We start from the raw sequence: 23421 nt of genomic DNA on the forward strand, positions 1-23421 counted from the left end.
GATAACGTCGATTCGATAATCTGATAATCTGATGATCCCAATCCGGTAATCCAAATATGGATCGAAATGAATTCAGATTAGATCGGATTAAATCTGTTATCAATCGGAATCCGAACTTTATTTTTAATTTTTTTTAAATAGTAAATTTTTTATTTTGAAAAAAAAATGTTTAAGAAGTTGTATTTTTATTTTTAATTTTTTAATTTTTTTTGGAAATTTTGAAAAATATATATTTTTTGTTAAAATTTTTGAAATACAAAAGTTTTTAGATCGGATCCGGATTTTTCGGATTCGGATTGCCACTATCAGAATCAAGTCTTATCGGATTCGGATTGAATTCGACTCTTAATAGATTTGGATCATATCCAGATCTATCAGATCCGGCATATTGACATGCCTACACTATATTGTCCGCATTCTGCTTCCTAAAGGTAACCACAACATTTAAAATTTCATATTTAAATAAAAATGATGGAATTAATTTAGACGGTACTGTAACATATGAATCCAATCCAAGAAGAATCCCAAAAATAAGTTGTTCTTAAAGTTTGACTAAATGAGTGTTTAGGGCATCCCCAACTCTTCATCAAATGTTTCATCGAATTCAGATTTGATAAAAAATTAATAAAATGTGACTCAAGCCATCAGATTGATACGAAAGCAAGAGACAACCAAATATTTCATCAAATCAAGGGAGAATTTGCGAACATCAATTCCTTCGCCAAATTTTCATCGGTAACATTCCACAAATTTCAAATGCCTTTTGCGTACTTCTTTTCTTAAATTCAACGGTAATAGAATAAATGCCGTAGCCTTTTCCTTTCCTAGCCAACAATTGTTTTAATGTAATGTAGGAATTTAGAAATGATTTGATTTTGAGATTTTAACTTTTAAAAAATTATTGTTAGTGTTTGTAAAAGATTCTTATAAAAATTACTGAGATTCTTGGAATTCCTAGAAGTTAAAAAAGAAACTAAAATATGATTCTAGAGAAACTGGTTTTGATGTATTTTTCGTCCTAGATTTTAGGAGATTTCAAAAAATTGTGTCTAACTCAGTTGCATAGGATTCTTGTTCGTATTATGAGGTAAAGAGCAGTTTGAAAAAAAGGTTGATTATCAACTTATTGCAGTAAATAGTAGTAGTTGTTTCGATTATAGCTTAATCATAATTTCACAATTATTATAAACATGCTTATTTGTTTTTATTGGAATCGAAATTTTTTGATCTGCTGCAGCAGATGTGAAACTATTATCTAAAATCTTAAAATCTGTATCAAAAGCTTTTGCAAACATGTCCTAATGTTAGATGTGTGTTAGATATATTTCCATATCCATATCCAGAGGCGCCTATAAAGGAATGGAGTTCCTAGAAGTGGCTTACACTTTTTTGCCATCTCCGGACGATTATGCCCCTCGCTTCGAAAACTAGCTGATTGAATTTGCTTCTTTGGAGTTTTGGGCGTTTCCGTCATTTTACACTCAAAAGTGGTGGGCCATAGACACTATTTGGGTTATTTCCGAATTACTTTAACGGGTTTTCGGACTTTCGATGTTTTCTGTTTGCGTCCCGGATTTTCTACACTATTTTGTCACGTAGTGATCTTGGCCTTGGGGGCTTTTCGGTAAAATTGCACCCTGTTGTTACTGTGTTCACGTGGATCCTGCCTGGAATCAAGGCTTTTGTTTGCTCTTTCCTTTTCCACCCATTCATTTCTGTACGTCTTCTTCCCATTTCCCATTTCCCATTTCCATTCAGTTGTCTACCACAATTTCCGCGGCAGACGGGGAGTCTGGCTTCCTAGGGTAGATGATGGCCGATTGGCTGTGGGAGGAGAAGATTTGGAGAGGAAAGTTAGGGAGGAGGTCATCGGCTGGGTTGTCTTCGGCTCCAAAATTATATACGAGGACGACACAAATATGGTCCATGGTCGGTTGTTTCGGAACTGTGCCAAATCCTGAGGTATGGTTGATGGAGAAAATCATGCGTCAATTACTAATTGATTGTAGATTTTTTGCTCTCTGTCAAAACGTTTTCATGTTTTCGGAGAAACCCCAAAAAGGCCGTATTTCTAGCGCTGAAATCTGATTCCCAAAAAAATTTGAGGGATGTGTAAAGGCCAATTTCGTGATTTCTGTGCTCTGTGATGTCAATATTTTTTGATGATTCCTGTAAACTCACGTAGTGTCTTTCGTGCAACAAGAATTAAAAAGATAGGTGCAAGAAAATTGCACCCTATTTGTACTCTCTGGCACAAAATAGGGAAAAGTATTGAAGGATAAAAAACGCTGTTCTTGTTCTCCATCTTTAAAAGGGTCCTTGTTATTGTTCATTTTTAGGCACTCTAAGTACGAAAAGCCAAGTAGTTGGTTTAGTTCACTCGCTTGAGAAGGATGATATCCATATTTAAAAAGGCCTTTGTTATTGTTCATCTTTAGGCACTCTCGGCAAAATAGGCCAAGTAGCCGGTTTAGTTCGCTTGTTTGATAACTCGATATGCTTGAATTGATGAGGAAGGAAACAATAATAAAATTTTTGTAGTGTTGCATGAAAACATAGGTTGAGAGCATGCGAATACATTTCGTTCATATTTTTTTATTTAATTACCAGTAGCGAGCAACAGAAACCGTGAAAACTTAATACGTTCGCGTTTTAGTACCTTTTCTTTCGCTTGGGCTGAAAATGTAGCGGGGTAAGCCAAGGGATGGATTTGTATCTTGGCTAGCATGGCTTTAGGGGAAGTCATTATTGGATGATGTGAAAAAACCTATAGGGTGAAAGGTGGTTTAGGCGCGATAGTTTAGGCAGCCCCTTTGGCTCCCTCACGTAGGAAGGATGACATATGTAGGAATTGGTGACTCAATATACCCGAAATGATCTAAAAGGAAAGAGTAATGAAAGTTTGGTAGTGCTCCGCAGAATAACGGGCTGAAAGCAGGCGTAGTTACCAACACCAAATAAGGAAAAAGCGCGAAAACGCAATACTTTCACATTTTCCAGCTTTGGTTCCGAAGTGGAGCAAAGGACAGCTTTATTCAATTCTTGTAGCTTCTTCGTGGCAAGGAACAAGGCAAAGAATTACTTTTTGGAACAAATGAAGTAAAAGCTCTTATGTGGCGTGGCTTGATTAACCAAAAGCTCCTATGTGGCATGTATAGTCCTATCCCGAATTGTTGATGATGAGATTTTTTCCATCTCTTTTAGAGCATATCTTCAGTAATGGGGTAAGCCAAAGGATGGATTTGTAACCTGATTGGCATGGCTTTACGGGAAGTCATTGTTGGATGATGTGGAAAAACCTGTGGAATGAAAGGTAGTTTAGACACGATAGGTTCCGCCCTTTGCTTTGTATTGGAGGATTACAAGGGTAACTTAAAAAATAAAACCTCTGGAGTGAAAGGAGCTCAGAATATCTAGGCCCTTCCTTTCATATTTTTCGGAGAGATTGCCGATAACAAATAACAGAAAACGTGAAAACTTAATGCATTTGCATTTTGCTAGCTTTTCTTTTGCTTTCCGTTAGTTTTGTAGCATGGGATGTAGGTGTGGCGGGGCAAGCTAGGGAATGGATTTGTAATCTGACTAGAATGACTTATAGGGAAGTTATTGTTGGATGGTGTGCAGGAGTTGTACGGTGAAAGAAATTCAAAATATCAAGTACTTTGTTATTCTTTGTCTTTAGGCAGTTTCAACACGATGAGCGGCTCGCTCACATGGGAAGGATGATATATGGGAATCGGTAATTCAATGTACCTAAAATGACCCGAAAGGAAAGTGTAATGAAACTTTGCCAGTGGACAGTCTCATGTAGCATGGCTTAACTAACTTACTTCGCTAATTCTTTTTGAACAGGCACATTTTTTCATGAGTTGCCGAATCAAATTTTATTCCTGTTATGGTCCCATCCCAAATTGTTGGTGAGGGCCTTTTTCTCATCTCTTTTATAGCATGCCTTGAATAGCAGTATAAGGACTCAAACAAAGGGCTTGCCATGTATGAGAGAAACAAAATTGCGTGAATTGTGGGTAAATAGAACTAAAAGTAGCTTAGGCTATTTCACTATGAAATGAATTCCATTTTTCTATTTCTTTCAAAAAAGTTAATAGTTCAAATCGAGATTCTGCTTTCAGCTTGAAGGGCATGAACATATTTAAGAAACGAGGAGAGAAAAGAGTGATGAAACTTAACCAATGGACAATCTCATATAGCATGGCTTAGCTAACTAGCTTCGCTAATCCTTTATGAATCGACACATTTTTTCATGAGTTGCTGAACCAAATTTTATTCCTGTTATGGTCCCATCCCAAATTGTTGATGAGGGCCTTTTTCTCATCTCTTTTACAGCATGCCTTGAGTAGCAGTATAGGGACTCAAACAAAGGGCTTGCCATGTATGAGAGAAACAAAATTGCGTGAATTGTGGGGAAATAGAACTAAAAGTAGCTTAGGCTATTTCCCTATGAAATGAATTCCATTTTTCTATTTCTTTCAAAAAAGTTAATAGTTTAGATCGAGATTCTGCTTTCAGCTTGAAGGGCATGAACATATTTAAGAAACGAGGAGAGAAAAGAGTGATGAAACTTAACCAATGGACAATCTCGTATAGCATGGCTTAACTAACTAACTTTGCTAATCCTTTCTGAATAAACACATTTTTTCATGAGTTTCTGAACCAAATTCTATTCCTGTTATGGTCCCATTCCAAATTGTTGATGAGGGCCTTTTTCTCATCTCTTTTACAGCATGCCTTGAATAGCATTATAAGAGCTCTCAAGCAAAGGGCTTACCATGTATGAGAGAAACAAAATTGCGTGAATTGTGGGGAAACAGAACTAAAAGTAGCTTGGGCTATTTCACTATGAAATGAATTCCGTTTTTCTATTTCTTTTAGAAAAGTTAATAGTTCAGATCGAGATTCTACTTTCAGCTTGAAGGGCATGAACATATTTAGGAAGCGAGGGCAGAAAAGAGCAATGAAACTTAGCCAATGAACAATCTCATATAAGATGGCTTAACTAACTAGCTCCGCTAATCTTTTCTAAATAGACACATTTTTTCATGAATTGCTGAACCAAATTTTATTCCTATTATGGTCCCTTCCCAAATTGTTGATAAGGGCCTTTTTCTCATCTCTTTTACAGCATGCCTTGAATAGCATTATGAGAGTGCAAACAAAGGGCTTGCCATGTATGAGAGAAATACAATTGCGTGAATTGTGGGGAAATAGAACTAAAAGTACCTTAGGCTATTTCGCTATGAAATGAACTCCATTTTTCTATTTCTTTTAGAAAAGTTAATAGTTCAGATCGAGATTCTGCCTTCAGCTTGAAGGGCATAAACATATTTACGAAACGAGGAAAGCTCCACCGTAACACAGAATAGGAAGAGCTACATCCTTTGCTTTGTATTCGTATACATATCATCCTTTCCATATTGGCGAGCTAGAGCGGTTGCCTAGCTTATCATGTTTGGATTGCTTAGAGATAAAGAATAGAGATGCATTTCTTTCTTTTGGAGAAAAATAGCTGTCGATGTACGCATATCAAGTCGTAATTGTACCTCGTACTTTTGCCTGTGCTTTTTAGAGTGGAATTAATTTAGGTGGGCTACAGCCACTCGCATGGCCAACGGCATGTTATCTTCAGATCATGGGTGTCTTCCTATTCTTTGTCTTTGGGCAGTTTAAACCCGATGAGTTAGGTGGCCCCTTTGGCTCGGTCACATGGGAGGATGATATATAGGACCAAAGCAAATGATTGCTCGAAATTCCCTAGATGATGGAATCTCGTTGGACTACTGATAGAGCAAATGCTAAAAAAGGGCTTCCATACAATCAGATGGAGATAGTTCTTGGCTAATAAAAAATAAGATGTCATTTGGTAGAGATGTGTGTGCAATTTTCTGACGATGATTTTTGTCTTCAAAGAGTTGTGGGATCATTTTCCTCCATTTGTTGATTAGAGTTGTTCCTCGCGGCTTATTGAGATTGTGCAAATGTTTCTTTTGTTTTCTAGGGGTACAAGGATCTGCTAATGAATTGAAAAGTGTATGGTGTATTTCCTGTTGATGTCAAGCAGAATTTCCAATCGATGGTTAGTTATTGGTGCGTTGTTTCCTGGCGTATTCTCGATTTACTGTTCGACCAATGTTTGAAGACAACATGGCTAGGCTCGGAAGGGAAGCCTCAGCAGCTCGGAACAAGTTGCGATACAAATTCGTTATCTATTTCTGTATTTCTGTATTTTGGTAGATTGATTTTGTTTTGGAGGTGTGCTCTGGCGATCGTGACTTTTGTATTTAGAAGCTAGATATGAGGATCTTGAAAATTCTATTGGATTAAATTGATTGGAATCTAGGATTCTTTTGATTAGGGTTGTAAATTTAGTCATGCCTTAGGAATGGGATTCCGGGTCGATAATGTGTATTTGACAGATTACTTTTGTTTTGGAGGTGTATTCTTCCGATCACGACTTTTGTATTCTTCTGAGCATGACTTTTGTAATTGGCCCCTCTTTTAAAGTATAAAAATACCGCTGATTTCCGCATACCAGTATTTTTCTAGGTTATTGTCGGCACATCTTTTTTTTGTAATGAATGAATGCAATTGGAGATGATGGTGTATGTTTGCAAACAGTTTGAACAAAAATATTAATACGTTTCATGCATAAAATATGATATGCCAAAATTGGTCAGGTTGGATTTGGCTGCCTGAATTGATTGGATTTGGCTGCCAGAATTAAATAATGGAAATTGATGGAAGAATAATTGAGGCAGGAAAAAATTGCTGCAGATTGTGAGCTAATGCACAGTAACTTGTAAGGATGGGAAATGATTCCGTACTAGAAAATCTATTTTTTATGTTGTGAGCTATTCCACAGTAACTGACAGGTATGGAAAATGATTCCATACTAGAAAATCCATTTTTTGTGTACCTATTTCACCAAACCATGTGCTAAGATTCTTTAGTTTGATTTTGGTTGCATCAGCAAAATCTTGTACCTACGGACATCAACACATGCTCACATAGATCAAGTTTCGAAAAGTGTGTAAGCTTTTGATACTCTTCGGTTGTGTTTAAAGTATATAAACAATGCCTATTATTTGGTCGAGAACCAGGCGATCTCTGCAAGGTTAACAACTGAACTTCCATGCATACTTCCTCTTCTCTTTTTTAGGTGTTTGTTATTCATTATCGTTAAAAAGAAAATATGACAAATAGCTAAGAATATTGATTACTCTTTATGTTTCCAAACTACTGCAGAATTGTTCTGAGTGATCCTTCATTTGCTGCATTCTGCTAAGGGTCCCAAGGTTAGGATACCTTCCTGCTCTATTCGTGTCTGCCCTCGGTATGTAATCTTTCTTTCCTTGTGTTGTGCTTTGTTGACATCCTTCTGGATTTTCCTGGAATGCTTGCAGCAGGCTTGAACAGAATTAGCATTTTATTATCATGATCTCTTACTCCTTTGGTGTTGTTTGCTAAAACCTGTGTTGTGGAGAATCAAATATTAATAATGCCTTTGTTCCGTATCTGTAATTGTTAGCTGTGATCTTGTATGAGCGATGACTAAAAACCAATGAATGATAATACCTTCACAAGTGCGATTAGGTGATCATGTCAACTAGCAAGAAACCCCGAATTTCATATTCTCAGCTTCCGCAGGAAACGAAAGACAGTAGGAACAAGCGGCGGAGAGAATTACGGCTGCAGAAAAAAACAGAAAAATTAGAGACATTACCTAGGAAACAAACACACGAAATTCCGACTCAGGCATTTGTTTTACGTGATGTTAAGTCTTGTGACTTTTGCCAAGCTAAACGGTTCCCCTCGGAACCAGATGGCTTTTGCTGTTCTAAAGGGCAAGTATGCCTTTATTCGGTTAATGTTCCAGATGATCTATTGGAGCTTTACTGTGGTCAATCAGCACATTCACAGCATTTCCGTCAATACATTAGACCATTCAACAATTGTTTTGCCTTCACGTCATTTGGTGTGACCCTCGATCCCCGATTCACAAAACCAAATAACGGTATATACACTTTTCGTGCCCAAGGACAGGCATATCATGCCATTAGAAGTCTTTATCCACCCCCTGATAAAAATGACAAGAATAAGTATGCCGCTCCATCGTTCCTGCAGTTGTACTTTTTCGACACTGATAATGAAGTTTCGAATAGAAACAAAGGGGCAAGTGAACTAGATCCAGATGTTATTTCACGAGTTATAGATATCTTGGCTCCCAATCTCTATTCTATTTTCTTTAGAAGCTTAAGACAAATACCCGAAGTCGAGTTAGCTACTCATCAAATCAAAATTAGAGCTGATCCAAAATTAGATACCGGGACTCTAGGGGGGCCGACGGCATCGCAAGTGGCAGCAATTTGGGCTGGTGAAACTGAAGGCAATTCGAATTTGAGAGAGCGTGATATATTGGTGTATCAGCATAATGGTATTAGCCAAAGAATTAGGTACTACTTTGGTTGTTATGATCCTTTGCAATACCCACTTTTGTTTCCATTCGGAGAACCAGGATGGCATCAAGGCATTAAAAAGATCCGGCCAGCAAATTCTGATAAGTCCTACATTGGACAGCGTGCTGTTCTTCCTCAATATTCTGTAACAGGCGATGAATTGTTAGCGGCCGAGTCATTAGGTGCGATAAAATTTATGACTTTGTTTCCTACAACGCACTTAGATGTTTATGTTGCTCCTAATATATTATTTCTTCTCAGTATATGAAGAAAATTGTTCGACGGGAGGAATGGTGTCGGCTAGAGAATTCTATGCATACCAATTCCAGATTAGGCCAACAACTAATTCAATAATCCTTGAGTCAGGTCGTCTTCTGCAACAATTTTGTGTAGACATGTATATAAAAATCGAAACATCCCGATTAGACTACTTTAGAACTCATCAAAATGAAATAAGGGCTGATTTGTATCGAGGCATTGTGGATAGTATAGCACGAGGAGAATCACGAGGTTCCAAAGTCGGGAAACATATTGTGTTACCTGGTTCATTTATAGGAGGCCCCAGAGATATGCGCAAAAGATACTTAGACGCAATGAATTTAGTAGAGAGATATGGAAAACCTGATATATTCTTAACCATGACATGCAATCCCAAATGGTGTGAAATTTTAGCAGAATTGAAACCACATGAGGACACACAAAATAGACCAGATCTTGTGACGCGAGTATTTAAGAGCAAATTAGAAGAACTAAAAAACGAAGTCATCAAGAAACAACTATTTGGCCCAGTTGCAGCATACACATATGTCATCGAATTTCAAAAACGAGGTTTGCCTCATGTTCATCTATTGTTAGTTCTGAAAAAAGGTTTCAAGCTTAATTCCGCTGCTAAATTTGATGAATTTATCTCTGCTGAAATACCTGATAAGGACAAATATCCACATCTATATTCAATGGTAATTAGGCATATGATGCACGGACCATGTGGAGAATTAAATGGAGCAAATGTCTGTATGAAAAAAGGCAAATGTAAAAATCATTACCCGCGACAATTTGTAGAGGAAACATTACTAGCAACAGATGGGTATCCGATTTATAGGCGAAGAGCAGACAACAAACAGGTCAAGGTTCGTGGTCATATGCTAGATAATAAGTGGGTAGTTCCTTACAATCCATATCTATTAGCCAAATTTGATTGCCACATAAATGTTGAAATCTGTTCAACAATCAAAGCTGTTAAATATTTATACAAGTATATGTACAAGGGACATGACAAGGTAGTCTTTCGTATTTTAGCTCAAAAAAATAACGAAGACCATGATGAGATCTCTGAATTCCAATCAGCTAGATGGGTATCCCCCCGGGAGGCAATGTGGAGGATTTTTAGATTTGGTTTACATGAAATGCATCCAGCTGTTATAAGCTTGCATTTGCATTTGGAAAACTGCCAGCCTATTAGCTTTAAGAATACAACTAAGCTTGATAACATAACTGATTCTGATTTTTATTCGAGAACAATGTTAACAGAATTCTTTTACATGAACACTCATGACAAATATGCCAAATCAAAGAAATTGTTGTACAAGGACTTCCCATCTGAGTTTGTGTGGGTGGTGCGATCTAAAACATGGGAAAAACGAAAACAAGGAAATGTAGTGGGCGGGATTATAACAGCAAATCCAACCGAAGGAGAGCGCTATTACCTAAGATTATTATTGAATCACGTTAGGTGTCCTACATCATTCTTGCATCTACGCACTGTTGACGGCCACGTTTACGATACATATGAAGAAGCGGCACTTGCTTTTGGTCTATTAAAAGATGATAAAGGTAATGAAAAATGTTTGGAAGAAGCATGTATGTATCAAATGCCTAAATCCTTGAGACAGCTGTTCTGTACGTTACTTGTGCATTGTGCTTGTTTAAATCCAAAAGAATTATTTTGTAAATTTGAAGATCAATTAACCGAAGATTTCAGTAGGCAAAATATGTCGAAAGCTGAAGCTAGACAATGTCTTTTAGGTGCTTTGAATTCTATGTTAGAATCAATGGGTAAGAAATTAGAGCACTATGGATTGCATGATTTTATGACAGATAGAATGGAAACATATCGTGTTTGTAAAGAAATTGAAGATGAAAAAAACCTTGACATATCTGAAAAAGACTTGTTGGGCGTTTCTAAATTGAATAGTGAACAATTAGCTGCATTTAATGCAATACTACAGGCAATAAGAGAGAAGAAAGCTGTATCCTTTTTTTTAGATGGCCCCGGGGGTACGGGGAAGACATTTCTGTATCGTACGATATTGGCAACTGTTAGATCCACAAATAAAATTGCTTTGGCAACAGCTACTTCAGGTGTGGCTGCGTCAATTTTACCGAATGGGCGAACTGCGCACTCTAGATTCAAAATTCCCTTAGATGGAGATGGTAACTTATGTTGCAATGTTGGGAAACAGACAGGATTGGCAAGTTTGCTAAATGCTGCAGTTCTTATTATATGGGATGAAGCATCAATGGCCAAAAGACAAAGTATATAGGCTGTAGATCGGATGTTGCGAGATGTAACAGAAGTGGATTTGCTATTTGGCGGCAAAGTGGTTGTTTTGGGTGGAGATTTCCGCCAAGTTCTACCAGTAATACCAAAAGGAACTAGACAAGATTGTATTGACGCAAGTCTGGTTAGATCTACCATATGGCCATGCCTTAAGAAATTCAAACTCACACAAAACATGCGAGCCAAAACGGATCCATCTTTTAGTGATTTCTTGCTCAGAGTGGGCAATGGCCTTGAACCTGAAAACCTAAAAGGCCAAATAGCTGTTCCTACCTTTATGACCCTATCCCCAAATACAATCCAAACGCCCGTTCAACAACTTATAGATTTTGTCTTTCCAGATCTCGATAGTTACTTAAGTCAACCATTGTCAATGACGGATTGTGCAATATTAACACCCAAAAATGACTCAGTCGATATTATTAATGAACAACTCATAAACAATTTCCCAGGAAAAGAGTACTCGTATGTTAGCGTTGATGAGACCGTTAATAAGGCAGACCAAGCTTTATATGTGGACTTCTTGCATTCGGTGAATCCACCTGGTTTACCGTCTCATATACTTAGTTTGAAAGAAAATTGTCCAGTTATGCTGTTAAGAAACTTGAATGCATCAAAAGGTATGTGTAATGGAACACGTTTGATTTGTCGAAAGTTTGAAAAGCATGTCATAATCGCTCAAATAGCTGTTGGAGAACACAAAGGAGACTTTGTCTTTATTCCACGTATTCCGTTACGCCCTTCAGATCCGAAGTTATATCCTGTTGAGTTTACTAGAAAACAATTCCCGATACGATTATGCTTTGCAATGACCATAAATAAGGCTCAGGGACAAACATTGGACATTGTTGGCATTGATCTCCATGAACCAGTTTTCTCGCATGGACAGCTATATGTTGCTCTGTCTCGTGCTACTACATCTGAAAAAATAAAAATTTTGGTTGGATCAAGCGACTATGAAAAAAATGTACTTCCATGCACTAAAAATATTGTTTTCCATGAAATTCTGGCTGAAGCACAATCCAATGACGTTGCTATAATAGAAGACATCTGTGATTTGTAATGAAGAATACTATAAATCCACAATAACAGTGTTTTAATGAATGAGGCTTATCGAATGGTAATTATTTATGACTTCCGAAGTCATCTGTCCATGGCATACATTGAGTTCATGGTTATTTATGTTATAGCTCATTGCTGCAATTTTTATTTCTAATGAGCAGGACATCGAGGTCATGGCTTCCAAGCGAATGATGATCAAGGACATTGATGAAACTGTGCGTGGCTGGACAGCAGAGGTTATGGTGATTGAAAAAGGATACCCAAAACTGACTAAGAAAAACACGCTCTATCAAAGGCTTGTGCTAATTGATTCTGAGGTTGATTCCGCTTGCCAAATTATTTAAGTGGCATCACATATATTGAAAATGTGAATATTTTGGAATTTTGAATTTAAATTTTGTCAGGTGAATGCCCATGTGGTGCTAAATTTTTTGGTCATCTTTAGGGAACCAAGATTCAGGCCACAATCTTTGGACCTGATATTGACATCTTGGAACACACGCTTAAGGTGTACCATACGTACTCCATTAGGAACGCTCAGATCAGCAGAACTCCCGATGATTGTTATCATGTTGCTAACAATGCTCTACAATGGAAGCTGTTATCAAGAACACCTGTGGAAGAAATCACTGTAGAAGGACTCAGTATAAGGGCTCTGAAATATAATTTTGTGCCGCTAGCAGAATTGCATAACCACCAGAACAACAAAAATGGGATAGGTAACCATTCATTGATCCTTGATTTTATACTTACCCAGATGCAAGCTAAAACCTAATGACATCTTTTATATAACAGAGGTGCTGTTTGCAATCATGCATGTGGGCCCAAAACGCAAAACCCCGAGAACCTTTGTGCAGAATGTCACGGTGATCGATCAAAGGTAAGATTTTACAGACAAAACTGATGACAGTTTGCAAAACTGATGACAGTTTGCCTAAATTATTACTAATGCTAACTATGAACGATCTTTTGAGTCCCAGCATGAAGCCAACAACATTAACTCTTTGGGATCAATTCACTCATCTCGAGGCAAAAAGGATGACTGAACTTACAGGACCATATCCTGTTGTCATGGGTTCAAGGCTGAAAGTTAATGCTTCATATGGTAGGAATAAAATGCAGTCTATTACACTTGCAGAATTTTGCAAATCTAGAATTTGGAAAGCATGCACTAACTTCCAATCCATTTTGATATACAGAGACTAAGCTTGAAACTAAAGGTTCGACGATTTTCAATTTCGATCCTCCTTTGCCTGAAGCAAATGTGCTCAGAACTTGGTAATATAAATTATGCTGAATTGTAGATTAGTTATAGGTTTCAGTTGACAAGCAGCTCCAACTTTTCATGATTCAAAATTAATTCTTCCCTACTGTTTGATGTAGGTGTCTCACCCACTCAGCCGAAATCCAAAACCTCGACATAGGTCATCTTAATCAGATAGGGACACCTGTTACTCCTATAGAATCACCATTCAAGAGAGAAATCATCAAGATTAATCGTCTTCCAACGATTGTAGCAGAGGTAATCATTTGCTAACATACTATTGGAATTCCTCTCTTCAATTCTAATAATTTTCAGTCTTGTAATATAATATTCATTGCAGCCGGAGTACTATTGGATACAGCCTGTCTGCAAGGTCACTGACCTAAACCAAAATTTCTTCTACATGTCATGCTCAAAGTGCAATCATGGAACTGATGCGACAGATGATACCGAATTTTGGTGCAACTTTTGTGATGAGAAGGTCGAGCCAACGCCAAGGTTTGCCATGCTCCCAAAGGAATCTAACTTCTCCCCATGCAACTGTATGCTTGATTTATGACTAACTCATTTCGTTGGCTTCCTATTCAAATAATAGGTGCAGGTTTAATGTTATGCTTTCGGACTCCACGGGAGATATCACTGCAACAGCATTCACGAAAGTTGCAGAAACCATGTTCGGAATAACAGCTCTATACTTGAAAGAAAACACAACTGAGGTATAAAATCCATACAGTTGCCTCGAAAATTACTAATTTTGCCAAAAAATAGATGGTATTGGGCAACTTCAGCTCAAAAGGCTTTTGCAAAATCAACAATTTTGAATAAATGTTGTTCAAGCTCGTTTAATGATTATTCATATTTTTGAAATTGCTAATAAAGGATGGGCTGTCCATGGCTGCAATGGAAGCAATTACTAAGGAGCTGAAATATGTTGTTCGTGTCAAAGCATATAAATATGGCCCAGAGGAAAAGTCGCACTGCCTTTTTAACATCCACCAGTTTGATGAGGTAAAAAACATCCAAGAAAATGATGCTGATGAAACTGATTCGTCATCCAACAAGAAAGTTTGTAGGCAACTCTTCATTGAAGAACCTCCCTCGAACTTCTCCGGCATCAAGGGTGAGACCACAATGGCTGGCCTACAGCCTGGTGCTGATGATTTCGTGCCACCAAAACAGAAGAGTAATTGAAGTAATGCTAGATGCAAAAGTTTTTGGATCACCATGTTAACTTGCATGGTCTACTAACGATGGTTTGTAATCATAAAATCCATTGATGCAGAACATATTATTCTGGCTGCTGTATTTTGAAAAAACTCTAGGCAGGTGATCAGTAATGTTGAACCATAGTATAACAGGTCAACAAAGATGATCAATTCACACACTTGAGCCTTTTAGGCATCTTTTGTCAGCACATCGCACTGCTTCCAAGTGTTATGTATTTAGCCAAAACAATGTTTCAGCAGCAGCGTTTATTGCTATCGCTTATGAAATCTAATCAAGTGATATGTTTATTATGTTAATTAGATTCCATTCTTTGTTTGTCATGTTGTTCAATTAACCTAAAGGGAAAAGGCCTGGTTTTAGCTATTGGTAATAAAATTCTGGTGCCAATGATGCCAACCTTCAAGGAAGGTAGAGATCAGGGCTTAATTAAGACAATGAGAAAGAATACGTTTATGGTTGACAGAGGAACAAGTCCAATTTCCCAACACATGTAATTGCTGTATTTGGTTTTCCAGCGTGAACTATAGTTACTGTCCACTGAGTTATTTGATGACTACTGATTTTGTTTTTGAGTAGCAGTGTGTAAATCTATCATCTAGAATATGTAATTGTACGTGAAAAAATGTTTTGCTGACCATGTGTTATTTCTTTATTAGTTGCTGGCAGGAACATGCTTCACGGCCCTTGGAACGGAGCTAATGCTCCAGCTGTGACCCTCCATGTTGATGACAAGAATGTTAATATGGAGGCCATATCAATGGCTTTGACATATCTTTACAGGCATCACCCTAAACTTAATGATAGTAACACCTTTCGTGTGCTTGCTGCTCCTTCTTTTCTTCACCTTCAGGTATCTCATACGTATGGTCCACACCAAGGCCATAACTTCACAAAGGGTTTTTTTTTTCTGCAAAATTCAGGTCCGCTCTTTGTTGTAGTCTTCTGCTAAATCTGATACTGTCCTACCAAGTTAACTGACCTGCACTTGGAAATAACTTGAGTTTTATCCAAGGAAAATGATTTTTGTTTGTACCAAAGCGGCACCAAACTGCTGCAGCAATGTGGCTCAATTCTTTTTGTGTCTATCTTTTTGACTCTGTAATTGATAGGCCGAACATTCACTTTTACGTCTTTTGGCACCAAGGAATTTATGGTCTAGCATTGGCATATAAAGTACTTAAAAAACTTCAAAGGACAACAACCTATTTCTTAGCTTGATCTAAGGTATATTTCTGCAAACTTTTCTGCTTGGTAAAATAGTAGAGAAAACCCTAACCCTAATTGATTCGCCCCAAATTGGAATTGGAAACCGAATCAATTAATGACGAAAATTACCAAAAATGGAAAAATTCAGAATAATAGCAAATTGGAAAATAGAGGAAATTCTAAGACTTCTACCAAAAGAAAGGCCTAATTCGGATTCTCCTTGCCCAAGTTATAAGCAAGTCAAATCTTTCCTTAAACGGCAAATTTGGGCTTTCGGGACCCTAAACGGCCGTAAACGGCCAAAGGCTATGTGTCCTGACCGTTGGACCGTTTTAGACTGAACCCAAATGGGCCCAACACCAAAGCCCTCGGTCAGTTATTTACGACAATACCGATTAGTGGAAATAAGCCTTGGAATGCTTGCGGTGGTACTCCTCCGCTGTAGTATCGTGCTGACCGTTGGACCGTTTTAGACTGAACCCAAGTGGGCCCAACGCCAAAGCCCTCGGTCAGTTATTTACGAAAATTCCGATTAGTGGAAATAAGCCTTGGAATGCTTGCGGTGGTACTCCTCCGCTGTAGTATCGTGTCATAGTTTCGTCCGCGACTAAATCATACTTTGTTCATATGTATGCACCTGGCTCTATTTTTAGGCACTGCGAAATTATAGTTGTCATGCATAGGCTACATTATTCTGCTCCAGTTAGGCTAAAAAAAACAATTCAAGATGATATCTTGGTCGATGGATGGCTGATACAGTTGCTCTACTTATATAATGCTTAAGTCCTAATTTCAACGGAAAATTATCACCTGAAGGTAATCCAGAGGTATAAAAAGACACCACAAAAAAAATTGGAGCTAACCCAACGTACAGTACAATCAAGAAAGAGACGGGCAAAATAGGTGAGTCTCAAATAAATGATAAATAAATTAACAAACCAAACTAATTTGGAACCAAAAATGAGCAGTACACAGGAGGATGTTTACCCAACCAGTGACTGTAACCATTACTTTACCTACCTCATTAACACTTGCAGTCTTGGTTGTACTTACAAGCAAAAATTTAAAGCTCTTGCTTTAAACTGATGGCAGCAGGTAAGATAACTCATAAAATTCCGTGAACACAAAATCTTCTCTTCATGAAATCCTGATGGTTTACTGTGCAGATCCAGCCATACACAGTCCCAACTACTCTATAAAATGCGAACTTAGCAGATAGAAACACTCACTGGTTTATTTCTCTTGCATTCTTTGAGTATTCTCCTATGGTGAAGTTCTTTTTCTATTGCTCAACCTCTTGCTTACCAAATCAATTTACTCCTCAAACATGCAATCTTAGTTAGCATGCTTTAAGTTCTTTCATTCATTTTATGGAAACTCAGAAATGAATACTTATTCAACAACCCAAAAAATAGTTACTGTCTGATTAAAAAGGCCCAGTTAATTAAACTGCTTCTATTATTCATGCTGCATGGTAGTTAAAATCTGTTTTCTGAATTTGTGATCATCTAAACTATTACTTACATCAGTTTTGGTTCAGATTGTAGCGTTTAGCTATTCTCATTATTCTATCTTTTGTCAAAGATATCTCAAGACTAACCTTTGTTTTTCTTTAAAAACATGATAACAGTTCCATCATGAATATGGCATTCCAAGATATGCTTGCAGTAAGCTGTCCAAAATTTATTGGAGTTGAGATCGTGCTCCTCAAGAATTTATTGCAGCAAAGAGGATCGAACTATTATCTCTTGCCGGCTGATGGAAACCGTGTCCTTGTGGCTATATCAAGACCACACAATGGAAAAAAGCTTGAATACATTCTTGACCGAAACTTCATAATCCGATACTGCAGCATGTTTCGCATCGGGACTCGATTTAGGTGGAGAAAATACAAACAGTTTCAAAATTGGCTGAATTCTTTGATCAACAGGGCACCAAGGTTCTTCCAGCCTCATCTGCGAGTAATGAATCTGTTGGTTCCCCCAACTGAAGGATTAGGTGTGGCCAAAGACCTATCAAAAACAACAAATTACGTGCACTTCAAGTTAATAATAAAACTAATGGTTTTTTTTTTCCAGTTGCAGAACAACATCCATGCTGGTTCTTGAAACATATTAACAAAACTGATAGAGCAAAAAATTTGGTAGTAGTGTAGTGCATGCTTGCTTCGCTTCCTAATATTTTAGTACATAGTACCAACGGAAACAAGATGTGTTACTATCAACTTTTTGTGATTTCTTGCAGAAAATTCCAGAGTTCTTCAGGCCATATCTATTTGCGCCACCACATGGAATTGCTCTTGTCTACAGTGGCTATCACGTATACCATGTTAAGAACGAGAACCATGAGCTGACTTTTGGGTGGAATGATGTCATTCTAGAACACAATTTCGGCAGCAACTATACTTTGTTATTGGGCTCTATGGGTCATCTTATGTTTGATCTATTCATATTTGATGAGAAAGGCCATCAGATCAAGTATCCATGGACAACTACTGCACTTATTCAACAACCAAATGCTCCAATTGGTTGGGATTCTATTGCAGCTCAATGCCAGGCCACAAACTGTAAGCTTTCTTTGAGGCAATAAATATGAGCAAAAAATACAGTGCTTCCAGTTTTCTAACACTTTTTCTAATCATGTTTAGCCACATTCTTCACATCGTGCTTGGTTACAACGTTCAGACAATTTGGAGATGAATTCCGATTTATGAAGAAACTGTCGCATGGAGATTTACTTGCATTGGTACTCCTTTTCTAAAAAATGAGAAAATATACTTTTCCTTGGCTTTCTTGTTCTGAATTCTTTTGTCATTGCCTAGGAATTGCGTGCGTCGATTAAGGATTTTCTCAATGAGATCGGACTTGACCGTATGTGGCTCACAACGGGACACAGTACTTGGGAAGTGCAATACACTGATGGATTCCTCGTTGGACAGGGTTGGAATAATTTCATTGCTGCACACAATCTGAAATGTTATGACACTCTCGTCTTCAGTTTTGATTGGGAGTTAAAGATGCATGCCATGGTGTTTGATGAACTTGGCCGTGAAAAAACCTACAATTGGTATTAGCAACATAATATGCTCTTTGGACGTCTTGCAGTCATTGCTGTTGATTAGAGCGTTTTTGAAATCTTCACTGCAGTACGCCACCTTTTGTAAACGTGATGGACTAAGACTTATATGCACGTCTGTAGTTTATAAGACTGAAGCTACGATAGTTTCTCTCTATAAGACTAGGATTATGACGCTACGATTATCCGGTGTTTATCTATGGTGGTTCTAATATTATGTTGTTTTCAGTATGAATATGTGTACTGTCATTGGAGTATAATGATCTCTGATAACTCATTAGCTCCCATCCAAATTACTTGTGCTTAATGAATTCGCAGTTGCATAAAAATTGAAATTACTTATCAAGGAGATGTGCATGTTCACTGTCTAGCAATGAGACAAAATTCTGAAACTTTTCTGCAATCAGCTAATAGTGATGCACTTTTCTTATTTTCAACCGTAAAAACAACATACTTTTGAGAACTGATATAGAGTCCAAACGACATCGTTTTAGATGCGTTATGCACCGTAGTGTCCACAATCATAAGCAGCCTTAGACCCCAATCAAAAAAATAATGATCAAACAAGAGCCAACTGAAAAACCAGAAAATCACATAACAAAAGTAACATGGGAGTACAAAAAACCTGATGCTACCTCCTGAATTTTTTGGTAAGAAAATGGTCCCGAGGAGACGTCCAAAAATAACTCCACAGAGAGTTATTCCAATAGCAGCATGGTAAATTAACTGAAAAAAGTAAACCAGTAGTGCCAAGCATTACACCATCCAATACTCCCAGGTTCAATCCACTCCATTTCTATTCCAGCAATCACACTATTGTGGCAACTTTTGTAGCACAAAAAGTATGTCGTTCCAATTTCATATCCCGTTTATATTCATCACTTTCTTCGTGTCAGCTTCACAAAAAATCAATGTCATTTGTAAGCAACAAAAGATTTTTTTTGTTATGGCCGGCTTCAAGCCATCAGAGGAAGATCATCATCTCTATCCAGATACGATCACAGAAAAAATTTCTTTTAAGCATGCAAATAGAGACTTATTCAAGTCAAAATGAACATTACAAGATCAAAATCAAACCTCACCAAAATACTTGGTGCATTCCTACTGAGGCTCTAATATAACACATATGTTGAAAACTTTAACTTACTTACTTTCTTCACTGTTCAGCTTAAATTTATAAGTCCAAACTCTTGTTTACTCCTTTTTCTTCCTGTTCTTTTCCTTTCAGAAATTCATCCTTTGAGATATAAGGATATGCATGTGGAATTATTATGCATTGGGCACAGACCATGGTAGGTTTTAAACCAGGGGTAAATTGGATAATTCATATCCGCACTCCAGCTGCAACAACTGGTTACATTCTGGTTCATATTCAGTTATCAGTTACATTAAAAGTAAGCACAACGTCACCAACTACGTACACAACAACCAAGTTACAGGATTTCCTTATTTAAACAGCTTTTTATCAATCTCTCTGAAATTCCAACTCTCCTCCCCCTCCAAAAACCTACTCAACTCTCCCCCATTGAAACCAGAGCACATTCAAGCAATCAAGAAGAGGATTATCAGGTTGTGTTATACACATTGCTACTCCATTCAATTTTCCTTTCCATCTAAATGCTCAACTGCTATATGTTCTCTTCAGTAATGACATTTGTTCTTCAATCAGGGATTCAATCCGGCACCAAATTCTTCCTTCGCATTTCAAACTTAACGGTTCCGACAGGTAATTTCCCTTTCTTCCTCTCGCTACTTATCTTACGGTACTGCTCTTTGCTCATCTTTTCTCGTTTATGATATCTTATACATGTGTAGTCACCTCCAAAACTTAGTGTAGCTCATGCATTCCATCAAGATTTATGAATTTAGTTTTCCTTAGTTCCTTTGAAATTTATGATCATTTCGAAAGATAGAAAGCTGCAACTAACCTATTCTCATTTATATTAGTCCATACGCAACCTCCATAAGTTAATGTAACATTATCAGATTTTGTTATTCTTGAAAGGACCCTGCTCAATTGATTATGGATTTGAGCTACGAAGATGGCTTAGCTGCTACCTGTCCACATTTTGTGCGCCTTCGCATCTTGGAGCTTCAAAGACGTACTGACACTAGATATGTCTACTACCTGATTGATTCAAAAAATACAGAGATCAGAGTTGCTGCAGCAATATCATATGATAATGCTGCAGTCAAATACATTGCTGATGCTGAATTTGTAAAAAAATACTCTTCTCTGTATGAACTTGAAGACATTTTTCAATGGGATGTTGCTGATGAATTCAAGACCTGGATAGAATCAATTCTCGCTCAAAAACCAAAATTTATTCCCCCATATCATCGTTCCTCCAAGTACTTGATGGTGGATGAAGATATACCTATAATAGACTGTAAGTTCCCCCATTTAACAATTTAGCTGCCAGCCTGGATTACTACTTCATTTTCTCAGCTATTTTGCATACAAATTTCGCTCCCTTTGTTTGATGATGCAGATAAGCAAAGTTATTGGTTTTCGCACATTGTTCCTTTGATCCACGAAAATCTAACAGTGGTAAAAATTCAATTCCATTTTTTAGAATCACTGCTAGCAAATGTATCATGCCAAGTTCATCATGCTATTCATTCCACATGTGCAGCAACTACCGTATGCTATGAACTCATATCTATTGGCACCAGATGAAGCAGTTGCGATGATTCACAGTGGTAGCCGAGTTTGGTATGTAAAAATTGACAATTCCCGCTTTACAACTGGATGGATGAATGTGGTTCGTGCTCACAATATCGGCAAGAATTACTTGCTTCTATTCGCTTGTGTTGGCCACCTCGAATTTGATTTATTTGTGTTCAATGAAAACAATGATGAAATCGGATACGATTGGACTACTATTGCACCCATCCAATACTCAAATGCACCCAATGATTGGGATTCACACAAGGCTTTCACTCGCCTCACCGGAGGCAAGTAACTTATTCATTGTCCTTACTTTCTTTAGTCCTCTGTGATGGATATATATAATCTAATAAATAACACTTCCTTTTTTCATATGTAGATGTTATCATAACTGCTTGTCCACCAATAAGCTATCGATCTACTCGACATGCTTTCCGCAGTGCTATCCTCATCGAATCTGACATACTTCAAAAGCTGGTAACATTGCTTGTCTAATACAGCTTTACTACCTCAAAAAATTCATGGTTCTTACTTCAGGTCTTCATTTCTTGCATCTATCGGTTGCAGAAACTAACTGAAAGGCTGAATGGGTTTTGTCAACAAATCGGACAAAAAGAAATTACATTAGTGATTCGTGGAGCACAGTGGCCTGTGCAGTATGACGGTGCATGCCTCCATGGCCAGATATGGGAAACATTAGTCGCTGCATATAACTTACGAGCTAACCATATTCTGATTTTAAGTCCTGATATCAAGCTGCGGCTGCATATTATGGTGCTTCATGTGAATGACCGCGAAGAAATCTATGATTGGTACTCAATACCTTATGACGAAGAACCCTTCGATCTACAAACTCATCTTGTCACCGACACATATTAGAAGGAAAAAAATGGCAGCAAGAATGAATATCTATGTATGTTTGCTTTTAGTTGGTGAGATGTTTGAATGTATTTTTGCTTTCCGTGAACTCAGTTTATAAACCTTTCTCTTGCGTATATCAGTGTAGGGCATTGACCTTTGTGTTCATATCCATTAATATTATTGGTCTATATTCTTTTTGCTTTGTCAAAGGTAACTAAAAATTCTATTTCATGTTAAGTTCTAAAAATTTCAGGGTACAGGTAAGGCCACTCCAACAATTCAAAATGACCCAACATTAGCCTTTTCTGAATGTATCTTAGATGCCAATTGATACATTTTAGATGCTTCTTTTCTCCATTGAATAGACAAAAGGGTTCAAATATTTCAGATGGATTCTATTTCCTTGGCTCTTGATGTCAATATATATTGAAACGGATTCTATATCCATGGCTCTTAGACTTTCACCTCATGATCGAACAAACGTACAAAATACTACAAGCCACAAAAATTACAACTTCCAGCTCAATGCGCACGTTGCCAAAATAATTATCTACAACCAATACTTTCAGCTTTACATTGTATCATAGCAACAACTTAATTCAGATATTTCACCTACTCAATTAACAAATACAACCCTCTCTTCGTGAATTCAATGCTAATACATGGTGGTGGATCTCGAGCTTCCGATAGATAAGAGAAAGCTCAACAAGAAAGAGATGGTAAGCCTTTGAAGCAAGTTTCTCAATCGAGGAAGTGATACAACCTCCATCGTGGCCAATTTTGTCAAGTACCTATAAATCTACAAATACAAACAAATTATCAAATAAACAAAAAAATCATTAAGAGAGTGTTCACGACATCATCACAAATACAAGCTTCATCGATTTACTCAACTATTGCACGTGCTTCTTCCACCATAATTGCAATGGAATATAATTTTGTATTTGTATATGTACATGATGATGACTGCATCACACTTGTAGATTCTCATGTACTTTCCTCTAGATTTCTAGATTTTCATGTACTT

At 37.4% G+C, this 23421-nt stretch overlaps 4 protein-coding genes and 1 long non-coding RNA gene across 5 annotated transcripts; all 5 read left to right on the forward strand.

The window, feature by feature from the left end:
• Positions 1-1727: 1727 nt before the first annotated feature.
• LOC131316611 (uncharacterized) lies at positions 1728-6369 on the forward strand. Its single transcript, XR_009197197.1, has 2 exons — positions 1728-1962; positions 6014-6369. It is a non-coding gene; the product is annotated as an uncharacterized LOC131316611 (long non-coding RNA).
• A 772-nt stretch (positions 6370-7141) lies between these two features.
• LOC131316608 (replication protein A 70 kDa DNA-binding subunit B-like) lies at positions 7142-14841 on the forward strand. The gene is made up of 10 exons (XM_058346040.1): positions 7142-7348; positions 12252-12407; positions 12536-12809; positions 12886-12970; positions 13071-13195; positions 13290-13368; positions 13474-13612; positions 13695-13852; positions 13950-14070; positions 14234-14841. The coding sequence occupies exons 2-10, from the start codon at positions 12264-12266 to the stop codon at positions 14543-14545; spliced, it is 1437 nt and encodes a 478-aa protein (XP_058202023.1). The 5' UTR covers positions 7142-7348; positions 12252-12263; the 3' UTR covers positions 14546-14841.
• Positions 7615-11011, forward strand: LOC131317443 (uncharacterized). Its single transcript, XM_058346997.1, has 2 exons — positions 7615-8653; positions 8733-11011. The coding sequence occupies exons 1-2, from the start codon at positions 7615-7617 to the stop codon at positions 11009-11011; spliced, it is 3318 nt and encodes a 1105-aa protein (XP_058202980.1).
• Positions 11024-12091, forward strand: LOC131317444 (uncharacterized). Its single transcript, XM_058346998.1, has one exon. The coding sequence runs from the start codon at positions 11024-11026 to the stop codon at positions 12089-12091; it is 1068 nt and encodes a 355-aa protein (XP_058202981.1).
• Positions 14842-15242: 401 nt separating the features above from the next.
• LOC131316609 (uncharacterized) lies at positions 15243-19048 on the forward strand. Its single transcript, XM_058346041.1, has 6 exons — positions 15243-15431; positions 17418-17785; positions 17866-17930; positions 18032-18353; positions 18435-18532; positions 18609-19048. The coding sequence occupies exons 1-6, from the start codon at positions 15379-15381 to the stop codon at positions 18858-18860; spliced, it is 1158 nt and encodes a 385-aa protein (XP_058202024.1). The 5' UTR covers positions 15243-15378; the 3' UTR covers positions 18861-19048.
• Positions 19049-23421: the final 4373 nt, after the last annotated feature.

The sequence above is a fragment of the Rhododendron vialii genome, chromosome 2a (genome assembly GCF_030253575.1).
Source record: "Rhododendron vialii isolate Sample 1 chromosome 2a, ASM3025357v1".
Classification (NCBI taxonomy): domain Eukaryota; kingdom Viridiplantae; phylum Streptophyta; class Magnoliopsida; order Ericales; family Ericaceae; genus Rhododendron; species Rhododendron vialii.

What these genes read in the sequence shown, in the direction of transcription:
- LOC131317443 (XM_058346997.1), top strand. Translation starts at nt 7,615, where the DNA reads ATGTCAACTAGCAAGAAACCCCGAATTTCATATTCTCAGCTTCCGCAG. An exon ending in GTTAGCGGCCGAGTCATTAG is followed by an intron (nt 8,654 to 8,732) that starts GTGCGATAAAAT and finishes ATTTCTTCTCAG; the next exon opens with TATATGAAGAAAATTGTTCG.
- LOC131317444 (XM_058346998.1), top strand. Translation starts at nt 11,024, where the DNA reads ATGTTGCGAGATGTAACAGAAGTGGATTTGCTATTTGGCGGCAAAGTG.
- LOC131316608 (XM_058346040.1), top strand. Translation starts at nt 12,264, where the DNA reads ATGGCTTCCAAGCGAATGATGATCAAGGACATTGATGAAACTGTGCGT. An exon ending in GAAAGTTAATGCTTCATATG is followed by an intron (nt 13,196 to 13,289) that starts GTAGGAATAAAA and finishes TTTGATATACAG; the next exon opens with AGACTAAGCTTGAAACTAAA. An exon ending in GCAAATGTGCTCAGAACTTG is followed by an intron (nt 13,369 to 13,473) that starts GTAATATAAATT and finishes TGTTTGATGTAG; the next exon opens with GTGTCTCACCCACTCAGCCG.
- LOC131316609 (XM_058346041.1), top strand. Translation starts at nt 15,379, where the DNA reads ATGATAGTAACACCTTTCGTGTGCTTGCTGCTCCTTCTTTTCTTCACC. An exon ending in TCCCCCAACTGAAGGATTAG is followed by an intron (nt 17,786 to 17,865) that starts GTGTGGCCAAAG and finishes TTTTTTTTCCAG; the next exon opens with TTGCAGAACAACATCCATGC. An exon ending in CTGATAGAGCAAAAAATTTG is followed by an intron (nt 17,931 to 18,031) that starts GTAGTAGTGTAG and finishes GATTTCTTGCAG; the next exon opens with AAAATTCCAGAGTTCTTCAG.